Source organism: Rattus rattus, chromosome 8 (genome assembly GCF_011064425.1).
Source record: "Rattus rattus isolate New Zealand chromosome 8, Rrattus_CSIRO_v1, whole genome shotgun sequence".
NCBI lineage: Eukaryota > Metazoa > Chordata > Mammalia > Rodentia > Muridae > Rattus > Rattus rattus.
In genome coordinates, this window is record NC_046161.1 from 65,140,650 (window position 1) to 65,162,973 (window position 22,324).

The 22,324-nt window shown below is 43.7% G+C and overlaps 1 protein-coding gene across 1 annotated transcript in view; it reads right to left on the minus strand.

Annotated features, from left to right (window-relative positions):
• Positions 1 to 15,026: 15,026 nt before the first annotated feature.
• The window catches only part of Lipc (lipase C, hepatic type), a 125,386-nt gene continuing 118,088 nt past the window's right edge, over positions 15,027 to 22,324 (minus strand). The window contains exons 7-9 of the mRNA XM_032909942.1: positions 20,445 to 20,562; positions 18,822 to 19,040; positions 15,027 to 15,261 (exon numbers count right to left, since the gene is read on the minus strand). Of these exons, the coding sequence (XP_032765833.1) occupies positions 15,147 to 15,261; positions 18,822 to 19,040; positions 20,445 to 20,562 (452 nt within the window). The 3' untranslated portion in view covers positions 15,027 to 15,146. The remainder of the gene's footprint in view (positions 15,262 to 18,821; positions 19,041 to 20,444; positions 20,563 to 22,324) is intronic.

Here is a 22,324-nt window from a genome sequence, read left to right on the forward strand (position 1 = left end):
TGGTTCCTGAGCCCTGTGGTCTCCTGGCAGGTCTCTTTAGCCAGCTATTGGAGAAAAAATGTTTGTCTCACCTGTGGACGTAGGAGTGACAGCACTCCTGGGAGACCAACTCTCTCCTGTGCCACAGGGTTAACTCCCAGTGCAGTTGGAGACAGGAAGGACCCACTCACTACATTTTATTATCATGTGAGAGTGCCATGAAAGGAAGCCATGTCACATGGAGATACAAACTGAAATGTTACTAAAGTGATGATTAGGGTCATAAAATGTCTGTAAAAATAACTGAGGAATTAGAGTTGGTCAGCATTGTATGGAAATTGAAAGAAGTTTGTGAGTTGGTCATTGTTGAAACTAGGCAATTTAGCATACTGGTTTTTTTTCTACCTATATTTAAATGTTTGTGCTAAAAATGTTTTAAATATGGATTGAGTTTATATAGAGGTTTACTCAAGGCTGTATTCATAACCTGTATTCATGATGAGTTTCATAATGATTTTTTTTTTAGTGGAATTAAGCTTGAACCAACAAGCTAACATGATTAATTATATTCTGCTCTAGTTCCCATAAATGATTGACTTTGAGTATGAGGGTTAAGTTTGAAACTATCAGTCATTCGGGAGTCTCAGTAGCAGCCATTTGATTCCTCCTTACTTCCACACTATTGTGTGACTTGCCAACTACTTAAGGAAAAGAATGCTCTTCTGTTACACATCAGGAGTAATGGTCAAGCTACCCACAGTAAACTTACAAATCCTACTTCCGGATAAATGTTAAGTAGCTCAGTACAGTAAACTGAGTCTCCATCTTTCTTGTTTAAATGACACTGATCCCTGTAGGTGCAAATGTATCTTTTAAGAGGTGTCCTGGAATTGTCTTTTTTTTTTTTCATTATAGGGAGGTTGGAATAATTTGGCATAATGTCGTACATGAAAAGTGAAAGTTTGGGGCGACTGAGGCTGCTCAATAAAGCTAAACAGTTTTGATAAAGTGTCGTATGTTACTCACATTTCCTAATTTAGTTCTGATAGCCCTCGTACCCATATTAGCATCTTTGTTAACACCTCTCCCCGCTCTTTCCACATCAGCAGGGCTGGAATTCTGTCCTATACTATGCATAGTTACTTTGTGGACTGGTTATTCATTTTAGTCATTCATTCACTGGACAGATTGTTTGAAAATTCATTTAGTGAGAGATGGCTCAACAGTTAAGATGGCTGCTTTTTCAAACGACTTGGTTTTGGTTCCCAGCAACCACAGTGTACCTCACACCCAGCTGTAACTCCAGGCCCAGGGGATCAAATGATGTCTTCTGCCTCTGCTGGCACAGGTATACCTGTTGGAAAATACTCATACACAGAAAACAGAAAAAGTGCCTTCTTTTAAAACTAGACATTTAAAAAAGACTTATTTTTAATACTTTATATTCTTTGGCAGTTTTATACATACATGTTTATATTACCTACAGTCGCCAGGCCCCAACCCCAGCACCGCCCCCCATCCAGCGTCATTGTTTATATTATTTTTAAATAGCATACTGTGACCACTTAGTGCTGCCTGCATGAGCATAAGTAAGCCAACAGTGGCTAACACACACACACACACACACACACACACACACACATCACTCACACACACATCACACATACACACCACTCACATGCACACAAAACACACACCCCCACACACACATCACACACATGCATACACATCACTCACACACATCACTCACACACATGCACACACATACACAGATCACTTACACACACACACACACACACACACACACACACGACTCTCTCCCCTACTCCCTGATCTCCTGCAGGTAACCACACCTGCAGTACCTTTATGACTATAATGGCCAGGACAGCATTTCACAGCACTCTTCCCCACCTTCTGTGATGTTCTCTAAGCCTTGGGGAGGCTGAATGCTCAAGTCAGTGTTTTGACCAGTTATGGTCCTCTTCATTGACTGCTGCCTGTTGCAGAAAGAAACAGCACTGTTCTGCAGATCCAAACATCAATATTTAGATGGCAGCTTCGCAACACGTCCATTGATCAAAACAACAGTGTTAGGTTCCCCTGTTAGGGCCCATGTCCTCCACACCTGTGGCCCTTGGTCCTGCATCAGGCACAAATCTCTTATTTATTTCAGGGTTTGTGTGTGTGTGTGTGTGTGTGTGTGTGTGTGTGTGTGTGTGTGTGTGTGTGTGTGTGTGTGTTGGCATGCTTGAAAGTCAGAGGGCAACTTTAGCCTTCCACCTTGTTGAGATTGGGGTGTTTTTACTTTTCTGCAGCTGAGCTGAGTTTCCCAGGCTTTCCCTTAGCTTCTGGGCAGTTCCGTCTTTGCCTCTCATCTTGTCATAGTACTGGGATTACATCCTGGCCACACCTAACTTTTTATATGGCCTCTAGGAATCAAACTTCAGGATGTCTGTTTTGCATGGTAATCCCTTTTGTCTGAGGAGCCATCCCTCTTGGCCCTGAATGGGTTATTCTTAAGGGCTTAGTTGTGCAAGGCCAATAATACCTAAGAATAAAGTAGTGAACTTAACCATGTCCTTCTCTTGGCGGAGCTTGTGGTCCAGTAAGCTAACTAGGTGACACTGTTAATCAAGTACACAGAGAATTAAGCATGCCATCCTAGCTATGGCGAGTGCCGAGGGAGAAGCCAGTGATCAGAGAGCTGAGAGTGAGGTGGAGTCAAAGGAGGAGGCAAGGCCTAATTGAAGGGTGTGTGAAAACAGTGCTTGAACCAGAAGGCCAAGCAAGGGTTAAATGGTGTGGATAGTGATTTTAATGATACTGGATTGGCTGTATCCTGGCCATTAATAACTAACTGTTTCTGGGGAGAAGCAAGCTTTGCTCTTGATGTTGTTAGATGCAACCCTAGTCATTTGGAGTCCTCTAACTTTTTTAAGTGCTTTTTTTCTGCTTGATACTCTTCGTTTGTGAATAGCTGGGCGAGTAAACTAGCAAATGCTATGCTTGGTGGTTCTCTTTAAGATATTGGCCCAATAGTCTAGGAGATGTGAAACCATGACCTCTGTATCGAGAATGCTATAAACTTGGGCTCAGGACATGGAGACTCCACCTCCCCGGCCCTACCCATTTCAAGTCACATACTGCAGCATTTGGCCAAACTCTTGAAAGAGTGCCTTATACTCAGAGGCTTTGACAAGTCCTGTTCACTCACTGACTGTAGTTTGTCCCTGCAACCCTCCCACCTGGGTTGGCATGCGGAGGTCAGAGATTAACTTAGGGAAGTGGTCTTGGCAGTGAGTGCTGTAGCTGCCTGAGCCATCTCAGCAGCCCCTATGAAAGGATTCAGAGCAGAGCTGCCGACCCCAAGACACCGCGGATGAGTATGGGGATCGAACACAGTGGCTTCCTAACATGAAAAGACGGCAAATTGAGTATGAAGGATGCTTCCAACATGGGGTGCAAGGGGTCAAAGTATGAAGGATGGTGTCAGTTGCTAATTGTGGCAGTAGCTACATTTATAGATGACAGAATCTGTAAGGAAGGAGCTGATGGGTCATTACTTGTGTGACCTTGTAAAGGCAAGTAACACTCTTAGTCTCTCATCTGTGAAATAAGTATAATATTAACTGCCTTAAGGAAGTGTGCTAAAGAAAGAGAATATATGTAAGACAACTTGCATGTCGCGGATACCCAAATACCACCAACCTGTGTTTGTATGAAAAACTGTATTGAGCTAAGAACATTCAAATTTCTGTTTTTAAGTCCCTTCTCAAATAGCCATGTACTTAATGGATGGTAGATCCAGGTACTTAGGAGGTTAGTCCCAGTCTAGGAATAATTATGTGTGTTAGGTGAATGTTTTAATCTCTTTTCCTGTCGCTGTAATGAAATGGCCTGACCAAAAACAGCTTAAGAGAGAATGGGTTTACTCCAGCTTATCAGTGAGGGGTCTAGTGCATCCTAGAGAGAAGCCAAAGCAGCAGGAGTGGGAAGCGACTGATCACACAGCACCCACAGTCAGAAAACAGCTGCTCAATTCTCTTCGTCCCATTTTATATAGTTCATGATCTTCTGCCCAGGGAATGGCTCCTTCCACAACCAAAATGGGTCTTCTCACACCAATTAATAAAGAAATAATTAAGAAATATAACCCCCTACACACAGGCTCAGAAGTCCAAAAGTGATTCTAGATCTTGTCAAGCTGACAACCGGAAACATCACACCAACTTTCTGTTATTGTAACAAAATACCTGAGACAATTCCACTTACAGAGAGGAAAGACCTATTTTAACTCATGGGTCTTCTGTTTGTTTGCTGCTTGCTTTTCTGGACCAAAAAGCATAATTTTGAGCTCTAGATTTTCATGAGAAGAATTGGATAAAGCAAGAATTTAAGAAGAAATCCAGAAGAGCATGCGTGTGACAGAAGAGACAATGGAAAGTAAGGAGTTTCAGAGATAGAGAGGGACTTGCATCTGAATTCTAGGAGGCATCGGCGATCAGAGAACACACTTGTAGGCTTGGTGGATTTCTAAGCTACAAGAACGAGTCAAGGCATACAACACATTCCCTCAGAGAGGAGCAGGAGAAGGAACTGTCCTGACATTGGTCTGCTCACTAACTGCAGAGGAACTACAACATGGAAACTGGCTGTCAGGGAGGGGAAAAGAACAATGTAGAAATAGACCCGGGCAGACCTGCAGCTGGGCCCTCCACCTTTACTTCTTGACTCTTCTTGTTGTTGTTTGGTGGTTTTGTTGTTTAGTTTTTGTTTTGTTTTGGTTTTTGCTTGTGTTTTGAGATGAAGTCTACTATGTAACCTTGATTGGCCTGGGACTCACTATGTAGACCAAGCTAGTTTTGCACTCACAGAGATCCATTTGCCTCTGCTGTCCAAGTGTTGGAATTAACGGCGGACACCACCATGCCTGGGTGTTGCTTGTTTTCTAAGTCAGCAACACGGTGCTGACCTCAAACTTACCGTGAAGTAGACAATGTCTTTGAACTTCTAATCCTCATGCCTCTACCTCTCAAGTGCTGGGATTACAAGTGCTGAGTGTGGAACCAGGATTTCGTGCTTGCCAGACAAGCGCTCTGTCAACCAGCCTACTCCCCCAGCTTCTGTTTCACCTAAATTTTACAGAAGGATGTAATAATGTGTTCCCATTCCCTTTTACTTGGTGGTGGTTAGTTAAATTCCATGTTTACAGAAGAGTTGGAAAGGTCCAAAAGAATATGAGATCTCAGAAGAACATTAAAGCAAAAGCAGAAAGAAGGCTGAACCCAAATCAAGATGTATTTCAATACGTGCCATTCAGACAAGAGAGACTTCTTTTGTCTGTGAAGGGCCTTTGGCCTGCCACTCTGCAAAAGTCTATTCCCTTCTTGAGTGGATCACATCACCATCTGCCTTGAAAACTCTTCTGTAGTCTTACTAATAATAGTAAGCAAATCTCAGCAGATCTGGGCATGGGGGTGGGTGGGAAGAAAAGAAATATTCCAGTGTTCTCCCATGGAGAGAGGCTGTACTGCAGAGGGGAAATGAAAACAGTCTTAGGGTATGGTGTGAGGAATGAAGCAGAGGAGGAACAAAATATTTTGGTGGGAGGAAATATGTGTCTAGTTTTCATAGCTTGGTAAAAAATATTTGGTTGTGAGCAACAGAAAGGGGAAAGTAGCCAAAAGTCTATATTAGAAGCCAAATGAAGGAGAATGAAAGGAAAATTTGATCAATGTATAAAAATAAAGATAAGTGAAAAGAATAAACAAACAGTAAGGGAAGCCAGTAAGATCATGAGGTCTCATTATTACACTAAGTATGAGTGGACTAGATTTCCCCGTTAAAGTTAGAGGCTTTATGTTGAGTAAAAGTTTTAAATTACTTATCTATAATGTATCTAGAAAAATATTTTTAAAGGTTTAAATTTTTAAAATTTATTTGAGTGTGTGTGTGTGTGTGTGTGAGAGAGAGAGAGAGAGAGAGAGAGACAGAGACAGAGACAGAGAGACAGAGACAGAGAGAGACAGAGAGAGACAGTGAGAGACAGAGACAGAGACAGAGAGAAAAGTGAGGTCAGATGACAAATTGCTGAAGTCATTCTTTTTCTTCCATTGTGTGAATCCCAGGGATCAAACTCAGATTAACAGCTTGGCAGCAAGTACTCTCACCTACTGAGCCGTCTTGCTTACTCTAAAATAAAGTTATAACTTAAAAAAAAATATGTTGGTAGTGAAGAGATAAAGATAGTAAGGCACAGTGAAGTGGGGATAGTGCAATGGTAAAGTATTTGCCTACTAAGTGTGAGTGCTCTAGGAGTTTGGGGTTAAAAACACTATAAAATGCATTATATAGAACATTTTATGAATCAGGAACACATTAATAAGCCTGTGAGAATCAACAGAACTGCAGATACAACTTAGTAAAAATGGAGATTTTTAAACCTTTTCAGGGTTGGTTCTAATTTACAATCAAACTATTTATTTAATTTGTTTGTTTGTTTGTTTGTTTGTTTGTTTGTTTATTTATAAAGTCTGGCTTGGACCTCATGACCCTTCTGCTTCAGGTTCCAAGTTCTGGAATTACAGATGTACATCACTATATCCAACTAGCAAACTCAGTTTATTTCCTATGTATATAGTTGTAAAGTAAAAAACAGAATTTTTTCATATACCCAGTAGAATATTATATGTATTTACAATCTACTTGGTTACAAAGAAAGTCTGGAGAATTTTAGAAGTTACTTGTCTTTATAGCAACATTCAATAAAATTAGAAATGATTTTAAAATAACCAAAATAGCTTAATTGTTGAAGAATTAAGCATAATTAATTGAGCTTAATTGCTGAGCTTAATTAATTGAGAAATTCATCCCTGATAACCTTCAGTGTAAAGAAGAAAATAAAGCAAGCCCTTTAGATTATCTAGAAAACCGTGCTATATAAGTCCATGCAGAAGAGCATGGATAGGCTTAGTAACCACTGTCATTAAAGAGGAAAGACTAGGGGCTGGGCAGACGGCTCCATAAGAGCACGTGCTTTGCCAGTCTAAAGACCTGAGTTCAAATCCCCATCACCCATGTAAAATCCAGGCATGGCCTTGTGTAACTGTAACCCCAGCATTGTGGAATAGACAGTGGATCCCAGAGTCTCCCAGCCTAACAGAAGACAAGAGTTTCAGATTCAAGGACAGACCATGTCTCAAGGCAATAAGGCAAGGAACAATAGAGAAAAAGATGTCAGCCATCTTTCTCTGGGTTCCTCAAGAGCACACACGGGTACACATACTCACATCCTTGTGCTCTGCCACCATGCACCAACACACCAACACACACCTCCACACATTCATTGTGCTGGGGTTGAACCAGTTTTTGCTTATACAAGGTAAGTGCTTTGAGTCACTCTGGTCTGCATTTACATATATTTTAAAGAGTATCTCTAGGAATTCGGAGAAATGCCACTGTCCTCCCCTGTTTTTTCTTGATCCCTGACTGAGCTATTTATCTTTAAATCCTATACAGTTTGCAGATTGACTCTAAATTTAATATTGAACAGAGCACTGTGTCTGCTGTCCATAGTCAGTGCCAATGGCCATTCCAAGTACTTTGGAATTATTTGAACTTCAGAGTTCTTGCTTTCTGCTTTTATGGTAGCCTTTATTTTATTCATTATTATGGTCATATGTCTCTCTGGATCTCTCTTGCCTGAAGGTGTTTCACAACTCTTTAAAAATAAATGCGATGTGTAATATAAGCTGAGGTTCTAAGGATGTTACATGCAAATGCACAAGATATATGGTTTTTACAGCCATAACCTTTTCTTTAATTAAAAATGATTAAGGGCCACCAAGACTACGTAGTGGGTAGAGGCACTGCCAAGCCTGATGACCTAATGTGACCCACAGAACCCACTTGGTGGAGGAGGGAACCAGTTCTCAAAGTCCTCCAACTTCTACGTATGTCCCCCCGCTCTGCCTCAAATAAACAAATAAATATAACTTTTAAAATTGGATGTGGTGGCTTATGACTGAAATCCCACCATTCAAGAGGCTAAAATAGGACAATTATCTTGAATTCAAGGCTAGCTGAGGCTATGCGGTGAGACGCTGTATTGGAAAAGCGAAAACTCATTATAAAAGAAGGACATAAAACTACAGGGGAAACTAATAGGGCTGGGGAATGAGGAAGGGGAGGAAGAGGAGAAAGGGAATGGGAGAAAAGAATGAGAATATACCATATGCAAATGTGAACGCATCGTAGTGGAACCTTTTGGTGTAATTAATATGTGTTACCAAAAGCTTACCTTTCAGCATAGTACCAAGACTAAAGCCTCAGTTCATTGCCATAGAATCAATATATAAAAATGTTACCTCCCTTAAAGATGTGGGCTGATAGCATAAAAATATGAGGGTCGGCAAGATGGCTCAGTGGGCAAAGGTACTTGCCACCAAGCCTAGTCATCAGAGTCCTATCCCTGGAAGTCATGTAGGGGAGAAGAAAAGCCATTCCTGGAAGGTGTCCCCTGACCTGATACCTGAGCAATTGGCATGATGCACACATCTATGTGCACAATATAAATAAATAATTCATAAAAAGAAAATAAGTACAAAATTTAAACTATGATCTTAGTAAATGATACCCAGTAATATAGTAAGCAATGCACCGCCGCTGTGGGAGTCTGTTCAAGGAATGCAAGTGTGGGCCAGCATTAGGAAACACGTGAATGCAATTTATATAACTTTTAAAAATACTTATTTTTAGTATTATTTATATGGGTGTTTTGCCTGGATATATGTTTTTGTACCATATGTATGCCCTGTGCCCACAGAGACCAGAGGAGGGCATTATATTCCCCAGGTCTGGAGTTACAGATAATTGTGAACCACCATGTGGGTACTGGGAAGTGAACCTGGGTCCTCTGGAAGAGCAGCTAGTGCTCTTAACCACTGGTCCATCTCTCCCTCCGCTCTATTTTTTAAAAAATCATTTTAAAGTATGTGTGTGTATATGTGTGTGGTGTATGTATGTAGTGTGTGTGTGTGTGTGTGTGTGTGTGTGTGTATGCAAAGTGAGTGCAGGTGCCCATGAAGTCCAAAAGAGGGTGTACGGCCTTCTGAAGCTGCAGTTAATGGGTGGCTCTGAGCCATGTGACATGGGTGTTGGGAACTGAGCACAGACTCTCTGCAGAAGCAGTGCGTAGTCTTAACTCTGAGGCACCTCTCAAGCCCTTGTATAATTAACAAAGAAGGTAAACATACTACTTAAGGCGTTCCCTAAATTTTAGCAGCAGCAACTAATAAAATAGAAACATCCTTAAATACAATAAGGCCTATTTGCCAAAAACCCCAACAAAGCTCTAAATACAAAGTGTAGTATGAGACATATTCATGGTAGTGAATCAAGACTGAAACAGTAGTGCCCGCCGTGGGCGTTACTATTTAGTGTCATCTGGAAGGTTCTGACAAACCCTGGGGAGTGAAGAGAGGGAATCAGCAGGATATGGTTGTAGTAAGGAGATGGTTATTTACCGTGAGATCCTAAGTAAAAGAAAAAAGCAACCGGAATTGGCATGTGTCACATGATTTGATAAGATGGACTGATACAGAATAAATAAACGCAAAGACATTCCATATAGGAACAATATGTCCCATGAAATAGAAGTAGAGTGGTTTCACCTATAACAATAACCAGGTACTTTTTAAAAAATGAAAGTTTTAGAAAAGAATATGTAATATCTTGTGGAACATGAAGCAATGTCTGAACAGATACAAAGCATGCAGATGCAAAAGGTTAGTTCTATATTTATCTCCATATTTATCCGATGCCCAGTTAGAAAATTAACAGGGATTACAGAGAAATTAGTTACTTAACATTCCACACGAAAGGCTGTGAACACACCACAGTGTCTACATGCTAGTGAGGGTTTTGAATCCAGCCAGGCATGGTGGCTCCTGCCTGTGAGCCCAGCGTGGGGGCGGGGGTGGGGGCTGGAGTCAGGAGGATTGCCAGGAGTTTGAGGCCTACCTGAGCTACACAGTGAGCTCCCGATCAGCCTGGGTTGCAGTGTAAGACTGTGCTAACCAAAACAAAAAGATTCAGAGACCATTTGTGTGGGTCTAGAACGGGAACACGGACGCGGAAAGATAAATATACTCTCGGTTCATGATAGCAGTAAGATTGTAGCTCTGCACTGAAGAGCAAATCCACGTTAACACATGTCGGCTTCATTTTTATCCACATAGAAGAAAATAAAGCTTGGCACTCTTATCATCGTACCAAATACAGAAATACATTTCAGATGGATTAACGGCTGTAGGGGAGGAAATAAAAAAAAAATCTCAGAAGAAAAATCTTTATTTAGTATAAATTGTAATTCAGTGGAAATAGAAGTGTTAACCAATCCAGTAACCTATGTGATGAAGATTTCTGGAGTTCAAAAGAAAAAAAAACAACTGCTGTTTAGCAAATAATATAATTAAGACCGAGAGTGGAGGGCCGGAGAGATGGCTCAGTGGCACAGAGGACTGGAGTTTGGATCCCTGCACACATACTGTACAGCTCACAATTGCTGGCAACTCCATCTCTAGGGGGTTTTACAAAGGCATGCGCACACACACACACACACACACACACACACACACACACACAAAGAGAGAGAGAGAGCAACAGAGACAGAAAGAAGGAGAGAGAGTCAGATACACACAGAGAGACAGAACATATACAGAGAGACAGAGACATAAAGTAAAATAGGAGTAGATTTGGGAAAATATTTACAAGGAGGCCAAAATATAATAGAATAATGTATTTAATGAAATGTGTAGTTTTGCAATCAATCTAACAAGAAGGCCGGTTTTATGGAAGAATAGAATTGAACAAGTGACTCCCACTAATAGACACAGGAAGACCCTAAAACTCAGCAGGAGGCATGGAAATATACCAAGGTCCTTGATACTTGCTGCGTTGTAAAAATTCAAAGGAGCCATGGGTTTATTTTTGCTTTGGTAGGAGGTAGTAAGTAGGAATGAGTTCTTAGACATAACTGGTATGACTGCAAAGTGTTGAAATATTTGGGAAAGTGATATGGTAACGTGTGTGTGTGTGTGTGTGTGTGTGTGTGTGTGTGTGTGTGTGTGTGTGTGTTTCAGAAGAGGTCATTGGATCTCCTGGTGGTAGATACCTGTCTCTTCCTTTGCTACCCCACAGATGCATGAGGCCAACAAAATGTTTGTGCTGCTTGTAGTCAACCTGCCTCGATTGCACACCAAATGTGGGTTGTAGTGTTGCCCTGTCTCTCCTCACAGGCCTCACAGCGCAGCTACAGTGTAGCCCCAGAGCGATATCTATCTCTGTTTCTCACAAGAAGAAGCATGGACAAGGTTTTGCCAGAAGGGCAAGATGCCAGTGTGCCTCTTGAGTGGGCTCCTAAATCAGTGCTGTCTTTGGAGAGCATGTGTAATCACCGCTCCAGCCAGTGTGTCTCTTGTGCAACGAACAGATGTGGCTGCATTATTCAGTTTTCTTCTTCGACTTCCCTGCTCGAATGTACTTTTTAAAATGTGATGGTGATGAACGTACCTCCCCCCGGGGAACGCAATCCACCACCAACAGAATTGGCACCCAGATTTGGACACACTAAGAAGGAGTTTCGAATGCTTAGATTAACCCCTTGCCATCTTGTATGCCTGTGGAGTTCTCGGCCCAAAATGTTATGACGTATGTGTCACTTCAAAAATCCTCTTGCTAAAGATGAAATAATTGCTAACTATATCGCCCGTGAAATTTACATAAATGTCAGAAAGACACGGTTCTGTAGTAGGAATGTGTTTAACTCTGTATTTCATTCCTTGTTTTTTACCCATCATGTGAAATGTGGTATTTATACACAGCATGCGCAAAGTGCCTATGCACGGTTTGTAGAAGGGCTGCCACCATGAAGATCTGCATCAGCACTACCTAGAGATGAAGCAGAATACGGCTGTCTCGGGGCTGGGGGAACACGACACCATGGTTTCCTCCCTCCTTCCTGGAGTGGCTATACCAGTTTGCTGCTTTTGCTTAGAGTTCTTCCAGGTATATCCATTCCTGACAGAGGATGGTGGTTTGAATAAGAATGACCTTCCTAGACTACTATTTGAATGCTTAGGGAGTGGCATTAGGAGGTGTGGCCTTGTTGGAGTGGGTGTGGCCTTGTTGGAGTGGGTGTGGCCTTGTTGGAGTGGGTGTGGCCTTGTTGGAGTGGGTGTGGCCTTGTTGGAGTGGGTGTGGTCTTGTTGGAGTGGGTGTGGCCTTGTTAGAGGAAGTGTGTCACTGAGGGCAGGCTTTGAAATTTCAAGTGCACGAGCCAGGCCCAGTGACTCTTTGCACATACCCTCTCTTCCTGCTGCCTGTAGAGGAGTAGAACTTTCAGCTATCTCTCCAGCACCGCGTCTGCCTGTACAAGGCTATTCTTCCCACCATGACTACAGTGTACTGGACCTCCGAACTATGAGCCAGCCCTAGTAATGTTTTTCTTTATAAGAGTTGCTGTAGTCACGGTGTCTCTTTGCAGCAAGAGAAATCCTAAGACATAGACAGTGCAGTTCTGTCCTATGCTTGCATCCTATTGTACGTATTTATGGTGTCTCCTCAACACCCAGAAGTGTTTGCTTTAGTGCTCGGTCCCAGTTGCTTTGATGCCTCCCCAGGCCCAGCCAGACCACATTTTTTTCAGGGCTGGCGTGAGGACATGGGACTTTGACTCATGTTCACAGCCGCATAGTATTCTCTTAGTAAAGGAAGGCTTCCTATCTGGAGATACTTGAGATAATTTAAAATGGATGAGTCACGGGCAAGCATCTCGTTGGGATTTCTTTCTTTCCTGAGCTCTGGTGGAAAGCAGGTGAGGCATGGGCTGTGTGGAGCCTCTGTGCATCCCAGTCTAATGCACACAGCATGCTTCTCCTCTGAATTCCTTCAGACACTCATCCAACCGATAACCATGCCTCGCACCCACTTTCATCACGTGCTTTGGTGATAGAATTTGCTGCTTAAAACTATCTTGGGGGCAAATGGAGCTTTGATATGGACAGACTCTGTTCTGGCAACTATGGCAAATCGTCACAGCTTAACTAGTCGTCTCTCAATGTCTGAAACCAGGGAGCTCTGAGACCAGGCTGCCTGCACATCTGTGCTCTGGTGAGTGCATAGTCCCATGTTCTCAATGGTGGAGAGCTGAGGGCCCAGGTCTCTTTATCCTCTTCTAGGGCACTAACCCTGCCTAGGAGAGCTGAGTTCTAATCACTTTCCAAATATAATAGCGAAAAAGGAAAGTGTGCCTTTGGTTGGTTCATGAAGGATTCTGAGGCCGATTACCTCCCAGAATAAGTGTTATTAAGGTAAAGGGTCTGGTGTCCATTGAGGCCATGATCAGGCTCTGAGGGGAGAGGATTAGGAGGGATGGTACATTATACCAGAGGTAGCATGATGGTGCCTTGGGGGTGTGGATGCGTGTGCTAGGCATTATGGGAAAGCTCATCAGGAGAGATGGCTTCAAGTAAGAGATGGATGTTAATTCCCTTTTGTTTCAAATGAAAAAATACATTTTTTTCTTTTTTCTTTTTTTCAGAGCTGGGGACCGAACCCAGGGCCTTGCACTTGCTAGGCAAGCGCTCTACCACTGAGCTAAATCCCCAACCCCAATATATTTATTTTTAATGTATGTGTATGTATGCTATATCTGTGTATATGTGCACAGAGTGCAGAGTCTACAGAGGCCAGAAGAAGGCAACAGAGTTGCAATTTATGATTACAAGTGGTTATGAGCTGCCCAACATGAGTCCAGAACTCAGAGGTCCTCTGCAGGATAGGGCTTGTACCTAGAGTCTGCCGAATCCCTTATACCATTTTCTCATGGGGTGGGGAGGGAAGCCTGCTCTTAAAGGCATCAGAGTTGTGTACTCAGAGCAGCAGAGGTGACAGTGAACCTTTGTCTCTAAGTCCCTGCTACGTACACGGAGATGGAGAGTACAGGGGGGAGGAGAAAGAGGGAGAGGCAGCCAGGGGCTCGGTGAACTGACAACTTCACCTCCACCACCACGTTATTGCCTGAAGCTTTAACACATGAGCTCTGGGGATGCAGGCATTCAGTCCATGGGAAACTGTGGCAGCCTGAGTTTTTCCTTCCCTTGTGTTGCATTAGTGAAAGAAAAGAATTGCATTTATTAGTTATTTAAACATTAAAATACAAACTCTCCAGCTTTCCCTGCTATTGCTAGAAGGGCAGTAGAGTTCTTCTGTGTCAGTCGTGATACGATAGGTGCCTGATGTGTGTGAAGTAACTTTTCTGTGATTTACATTTTTTTTTCTTCTAGAGAGTGGTACTACTTTGGCCGATGCACAGTTACCTGTAAGCAGGGGTTAATTGAGATTTTGTTTTATGGAATGTCAATCGTGTACTAAAGAAATACGTTTCCTGCATGGTTCAAAAATTGGTCAGAAAAAAAAAAGCAAGGGATTATGAGGAAATTGGCTTAACTGTAAAAGACATTGTCAATTGGAATAGCAAGTATAAAATGTCTCTTACATTTGAACTTATTTGCATAGATTAGCATCTAATCAGAGATGAAATCGGGAAATGTTTAGTGTACTAATACTTGAAGATAGTTGTATAACAGTGTTTAAGCTCAATTTAAGATGGTTTTTACAGAGTGTGTGTGTGTGGGTGCGTGTATGTGTGTATGTGTGTGTATGTGTATGCATGTATGTGTGTATGTGTGTGTATGTGTATGCATGTGTGTGTGCATGTGTGTATATGTGTGTGTGCATGTGTGTATATGTGTGTGTGCATGTGTGTATGTGTGTATGTGTGTGCATGTGTGTGTGCATGTGTGTGTGCATGTGTGTGTGTGTGTGCGTGTGTGTGTGTGTGCTTGCGTGTGTCCATTTGAGCACATAAGGTCTGTCCTTCTGCCATGTTGGCCCCAAGGACAGAAAAGGAAGCAAACATCTTTACATGCTGAGCCATCTCATACAGTATAGTTTGAAAGCTTAATTTATAACAGCAAAACACACCCTCCTTTACATATCAGCTTTATTTAAGTTTATGCATGATCCTTTGTGTAATTTGGCTTCCGAATAAGGCAACCATTACAGATAAAGAATAGTCTATTTATTTTATGCTTGGGTCTCTTGACTCATCTGCTCTTTTGCTTCTTCAGTCTTTTTGACTTCAGGTCACATTTCACGAAGACTTTCTCCTGGGTGGGGTGAAGCTGGAGATCATCCACATTATCAGGGCAAAATGTCATTCTGAAGAGAAATGAACAAACAAACAAACACGGTGTGATGTTTCAGATGGGGCTTACTGGCGTGTTTCCTCTTTTATCGGATACTAGTCTGACAGTATAATGCATGTGATATGATTTCTTTACATTAGATTCTTAGGTTTAAATATATTTTTAATAACTTCAGAGGGAAAATAAAACTTGAACCAGTGAAAGCAATCCTCAGAGGGCTCTGCATTGAGACCCCCAGGGCTGGCTTCCTCTGTGTTTTCTAGTAACAGTTTTCAAAGATTTGAGGGTGAGGGTTGTTTCTCTCTTTACAGTTCCCCTATTCCAGGACAGACATCCACAGATCCTCAGTGTGGCTCAGCTCCCCAGGGTTCAGCCTTGCTGGCCGAGCCTGCAACTCTGCCCTCCTACCTACTGGTGCTGACACTGGCCCCCTTAGGGTGTTTGTTTAGGAAACCACCTGATTGCTTTGACCATTATTTTGGTCTGAGTGCTGTTTTATATCTAACTGTTCTATTCATTATCTATCTGTCTGTCTGTCTGTCTATTATCTATCTATCTATCATCTATCTATCTATCATCTGTCTATCTATTATCTATCTATCAATCATCTATCTATCTATCTATCATCTGTCTGTCTATCTATCTATCTATCTATCTATCTATCTATCTATCTCTATCATCTAGCCTTCTCTCTACTCATCTACCCACCTAGCCTTCTGCCCACATATTCCTCCATCCTTTTGTCTATTCATCTACCTCTGTCTATTTATCATTCGCTTAGCTCTCTGTCAGTCTCCTTACTGGCACAGGGTGAGTTATTTAACCTGCTTTTTCTTTTATCCCTTGCATTTAGAAGGGTGGTTGAGAGTATAGGGTTTTGTGTTTGTGTCTCGACTTTGGATTCCCAAAGGTGCTAAACATTGGTCCCATGAGATAGGTAGCTTTATTTCCATTTGTTACCACAGACCCCAGTCTTAAAGAGGTAGAGTTATTATCTGAGGCTATGCAGGTGGTGAGCTATGAAGTAGGACTGGCCAACACAGAATTTTGACTGACCTTGCTTGCCATGATGTTTAGCTCACTGCCTATTTCCTGAGGATGCCCATGGCCCCCTCAAAGCCTACTGCAATCCAGTCCAGGTCTCTATAACCTGAGCCAACTGTCTTTGGTGTTTCTGGACTTCAAAATGATGGGATCGTGGCATTCAGAGTCCACAGACTGCATCAGTAGCAGCTGCGAGCTTGTTAGAAATGAGGAATCTGGGCTCCCACCTACGCCTGCTAAGGCAGGACTTGAATTCTGACAAGTTTCTAGGTTTGTTCAGATTGGAGAAGCCTGTGGATAGGGCATACCATTAGCAAAATTAATTTATCTTGCTTTCCTAATGGTGTCCTGGGGTCTATTCTGAGTGCTACCGCTCAAGCGTTTGCAGGTGCGCCCCCCTCCCTCCGCAGTGCCATGTGGTACTGTGTACACATATAGAAGTATTTACAACTCAGAAAACTACAGAGGCTGTAACTCATGGGTTCCTGCCCTCCATTATTCCTTTATGTGTGTGTTGTGTTTTCACATGTGTGCACATAGGTGTGTGTGCACATGTTGGGGACCAGAGGAAAACCATCATTCTTCAGGTATTGGCCAACTTGTTCTTTTCAGACAGAGTCTCTCATTGGCCTGGATCTCACCAAAGTAGGCTAGGCTGGCTGGCTAAGGAGTCCCAGGCAACCTGTCTTCACCTCCCTAACACTGAGATTGCAAGTTCATGCCACTACACCCAACTTTGGGTCCTTGTGCTTGTAAGGCAAGCACAACATTGACTAGGCTAATTTTCAAGCTTTCCATCCCTTTTAAGCATGAACATCCTACAACCCCAAGGAAGGAATGCATATACCTTTATTATTAATACCCAGTGTTGCAATTCTGCTCAATTGGGCTAGAGAAAAATCAGACTAATGGAGAAAGGCACTACTTAAAACAGTATACCAGCAAGAAAGTCTGACCCAAGCAAGGCAGATTTAGGCTGAGACACTCACTAGCTATGGAACTTCTGCGAGCCCTAGACTCCTGATTCATGCATCCAGCTATCCTGGTCAGGTCATGTGAGATTAATGTTAAGATCACTCTGTCCCATGTCCTCTGTACTCTGGGAGCTCACTATGCCTTTTTCCTCTTCTCCTTTTTTCTTCAGTACCATGCGGTGTGCATCAGTGTTGACAGCAGTGTGGTATTTAATACCACCGCGCGGGGCAAGGCAGACAGACTGCCACAGTGAACAGCCCCCTATGTGAACAATTATCTCTTGCCAGGAGACTGTGGAGAGGAGCAGTGCTCAGGAGGACTGTGGGCCAAAGGGGCCCTCAAAGTCTCGAAAGAATAGCTAAGGGGGAGGAAAAACAGTTTAATTGTCTCAATGATCATGTGGAGATCATTTGATAGCTGTGGCGCATGTGTCCGGCAACTGCCATGGTTTTGCACTTCAGGGAGATAAAATCTCACAGTGCAGTTGCATAAGGGACCAAGGCATAAGTCTACCCTGGGCAGGCTCCAGGCAGTGGAAACTGAGGCTGAGGGAGGCAGGTAGTTCAGAAGTTTGCTATCTCTGCTAAGCCAAAAAAGGGAATCGGAATTTCTTGAACAGAGAAGGCAGAGCTAGGAAAAGTCGTTCAGAAGCACAGAAGTTCCTGTCACACTGTAGGAAAGCATGGTTGCCATGGCAAAGTATGTTGAATATCCCTCTGCTCTGCTAAGTCTGTAAGCACCACTGGACCACACTTCCCTTTCTTTTCCTACTCCCATCCCAATCCCCTTTTTCCCCCAGGAACTTTGGGGCCAGGACTGATGACACACAAAGAGTGGCATGTCTTAGGGGGTCACATTGTTCTTATCAGGCTTCCTCAGGGTTCTCCTAGGTCTCTTTCAAGATACTGGATCAGATGCTCTGCATGTGGGCCCAAGAACTCTGCATATTTAATAAGCTTCCCAGTGACTCTTTGGCACCTAAGGCAGAAGGTGGGGGGATGACAAGAGACAGACAGAGAGAGAGAGAGAGAGAGAGAGAGAGAGAGAGAGAGAGAGAGAGAGAGAGAGGAGGCAGACAACAAGAAACAAAGAAACGGAGAAACAGGAAAAGACGGTGAGACAGAGACAGAGTAAAACAAAGAAATAGAGAGACAGAAAGAAACATAATAAATATAGAGCAAAAGAGACGCACACACAGAGACAGAGAAGGGGGAGAGGGACGGGAGAAGAAAGGGAGGTAGGAAGGACAGATCTTGGGATTGCAGCCTCTCAGGCCCCTTTTTGGCTCAACAACAAAGCCTAATGTGTAGCTCCCAGTAGTCCTTCCCCAGTGCCCTGTCCACACCCTGGGCTGTGTGACGCCTCAGACTCCAGAGGAAGTTGCTGGTGACAGCCACAGCTGGAAAGAAGCGACTGAGCAGTCAGAAGATCTTAGTGTTCATCTTTGTCTTCCACTCTGGGCTGAGTGAGCAGGGGAGGCCATGTCTCCCCTGCACCCCATCACCAGGATGCTCCCATACCCGTTCCCTGTGACTGAGGAGAGGTTACTGTCACCTTTGCTGCGTCTCTCCAGCTTTGACCCAGATGGTCTTCAGAATGAGGCCCGCGTAGTGAGGCTCTGCGTCCCATAGCATGATGGTCTGCACTGTGTTCCAGACATTGGCCCACACTGCGCTGTTTTCCCACTTGAACTTGAGCACGATCAACTCGCCGATGTCTTTGTCCAGCGTGATAAGTAAGGAATAGGTTTTATTGCTGGTAATTCCTTCGCCCCTTGAAAATAGGAAGGAAATCCATTAACTGAGTCTATCTGTAGCACACAAGTGCCACCAAGGCACACATGCTGGGTACCTAAGTGACTTTGGTGGGTGTCTTTGTTGCATCCCCAAAACTGATGTTTAATAAACAATATTAGCAATAGATATGGCTGACTGAAAAGGGTTTCCCCAGTAATAAAATCAGGAAGCCATACTATTTTCTGTATTATCACATCAAAAAGGATCTATGTTGCTGTTATGAATGGAGTTAACATCTTTTAGCTTGCTGGGGTTGAGTGATACGTCTGGACAGTCTCTGTAGCTTATTCACACAGACAACCCATACTACACATTTTTCCTGAAAAGGGGCCCTCTCAGTATAAACAGAACCATCTATTAACAGGACAGGAAAAAAATATATAGGAAAGGATTCATTGACTCACAGCAAGACTGGTACGCTACTGTGAGGCACTGTTACTGTTTGGCTTACCGGTCTCCAAGACCATACAGTGCCCCTTCACTGAGAGAGAGAGAGGCCAGCTCAGTGGTGCCCATTCTATAATCCAGAACAATCTCTCTGGGTAAATTATTGACAATACAGAGGTAACGCTTCCTCTAGGTGAGGCCAGCTGAATGGAGAATTCCCTGGAATGGCTCATCTCAGCTCCTTCTGCCAAGTGTAGTAAAGATGGTGTGGGTGTCTACACAGCTGCTGGGCTGTTAGCACCCACCCTAAGGGTAAATCCTGCAACACACCCTCCCAGCAGAGCACTACAATGGTGAGTATTAAGCTAGGGACAATCTTTAGGAAGCTAAGAGCTGTCCCTAAAAGGAATGTTCAGCTCATGCCACTTCCTGAGGGGGTCTATAGGGAGGGTTGAGATGCCAGAAAAGGTGATGGTCATTTTCTGGCTGGGAAAGCTAGGGCAAGGGGTGGTCTCGGAGTGAGGTATTGTGGGGCCGCTGGTGTGAGCAGGTATGTCATGGGGCAGTGGTCGGATTGGGCTGGCTCTCCTGGCTGACCGAGCTTGCACACTTTCAACGAGGGAAGTAATTGCAGTTTTATTTCTAGACACGTTTTCCTGAACTCACTGGAAAGGTTTTCAGGAGTCTTTGTGAGGACCTCCGCCCCTCCCTCACACCTTCTCCCAACCTGGGTCTTGTCTGCTTTGTACACCTGAGTGGAACCACCTCTGGCTTCTCTTTGCTCACCGGGCGAAGGTGAGCCATCACGTTCACAGATAGTGCTCAGAGTTCCTTCCCTGAGCTGAGTGAGCCTGAGATGTAGTGTGAGAGAGGATTGGGTAAGTGTTCCATTGACCAGCATGTCTGGGGCAGCCATGGTGGGAAGTCCCCAATGAAAAGTAGAGTCTGTAAGAGAAACAACGCCATCAGCACAGATGGGTTGCTCAGCACTTACAGGGTGATGGGAATTTTCTTTATTTCTTCTTTTGTCCCCAGCAGTGTCATGGTAAAAGTAGGCTCTATTGGCTTCTCCATTTGATTGATGAACTGGATCTTGAACTGGTAATGATAAACTAGAGGTGGAGGAGGGAAGAGAGGGGCCAAAATGGGGAGGAGGGAAAAAAAGGACCTCCCCCCCACTTCTTCTTTTGAGGCAGTATCTCATGTAGCCCAGGCTGGCCTTGAACTGCCTATGTAGTTGAGGATGGCCTTGAACTTCTGACCCTTCTGCTTTACCTCCATGAGTGCTGGGATCCCAGGCATGCTCCACCATGCCTGGCTTATTCAGCACTAGGGATCAAACCCAGAACTTTGTACAAGCCAGGCAAGCACTCTACCAACTGAGTGCACGTTTTAAATGAGGCAGGATCTTGTAGGACCTGGGCTGGACTCAGATTCACAATCTTCCTGCCTCAGTTTCCATAGCACTAGGGTTATACACTCCCCTGCTCAACTATTTATATAGGAATTACAAATTTAAACTCCTGTACTTTTTTTTTTAATTTAAAAATGCAGAGGAAAAAGTTTAAATGGTTAGGCACCAAAATGTTAACAAGTTTTTTCACCCTGATTAGTGGGACTGTGGGTGTGATCAGTCTTCTTCCTTTTCTATATAGCCTGAATATGACACAGGACTCATACTGTATGCAGAATCATAATGATGGCGGCTGGGGACAGCTCTGTGAGAGACCGGACATGTGGGAGGCCTTGCTTTTATCCCCAGCACTACAGAAACAAAAGAAATAAATACTGTTTGTCAAAAGCTAGTGGGATTGGGGACTAGGGAGATGGCTCAGTCATTAAAGGACTTGTCTCACAAGTGTGAGGCCCTGAGTTCATTCTCTACATAAGAAACCAGGTGTAGTGAATTTGCTTGGAATCCCAGCTGCTATGAGATTAGAGGGAGATACACAAGGATCCCTGGAGCTCGCTAGCCTGACAACTTGGTGAAGTTCCAGGACAAGGAAAGACCTTGTCTCAAAGAGGTGGAGCACACACACACACACACACACACACACACACACACACACACACACACACACAGTGGCACACTGAAGAATAGAACTGAACTGTCATTCTTACTGGCTTCTAGGTTGTACATATGTTGGACTTTCATACACCGGGCCATGGTCCCCTTTAGCAAATCAACAGAGATGAACGTTTTAGGGACTGGACAATGGGGCCATTTCCCACTGTTGTGCTCTCAGGCCTTAATGGCTATATAGCCATCTTCTAGGCAGTTCCTAGCATCAAGCTTTTGCAGGTCCCCCGAGCCCACATTCCTGTGGGAATAGGCAGGCTCTGGCTCTAGATCTCCTGGGCCTCGAGCTGTTTGCTTTGCCAGTCATCCGGTGTGCAGGGTTCTGGAAGGAAGGCTTTTTTCTTGCCTACTTCAATACAGTCAGACCCTGCACCTCAGTGCTCAGAACCTCAAGCTGGACATTCCGAAGTCACAAAAGGCAGCAGGTGAAAAACAGACCAGAGCTACTGGCCCAAGACCAAGTCCTAAACACTTGGGTAACAGCTGTGGGAGGAAGGATCCTGGCTTCTCATCCCAGATGCTCCTGGGCATGGGGGGGTCTTACACTGTTTGGTGGTTGCCAGGGGGACCCTGTACTGAGTAGGCAGTGCTATAAATTAAACCAAGGCAGAGAGGGAAGATGTGCCTAGGACACAGGCTGCAGGCACTAGGGAAGGTGCTCTGGGTTGTGGGCAAAGCAAGGGATGGGGGCTGGCCTCTTGTGCTGTTCCAAGCAGGAGGTGGATGTATTCCCAAGCATGGAATATCCCAGAGCTATAGATTTTCACTTCAGCCTTTTATTATAGGGGTGCTTG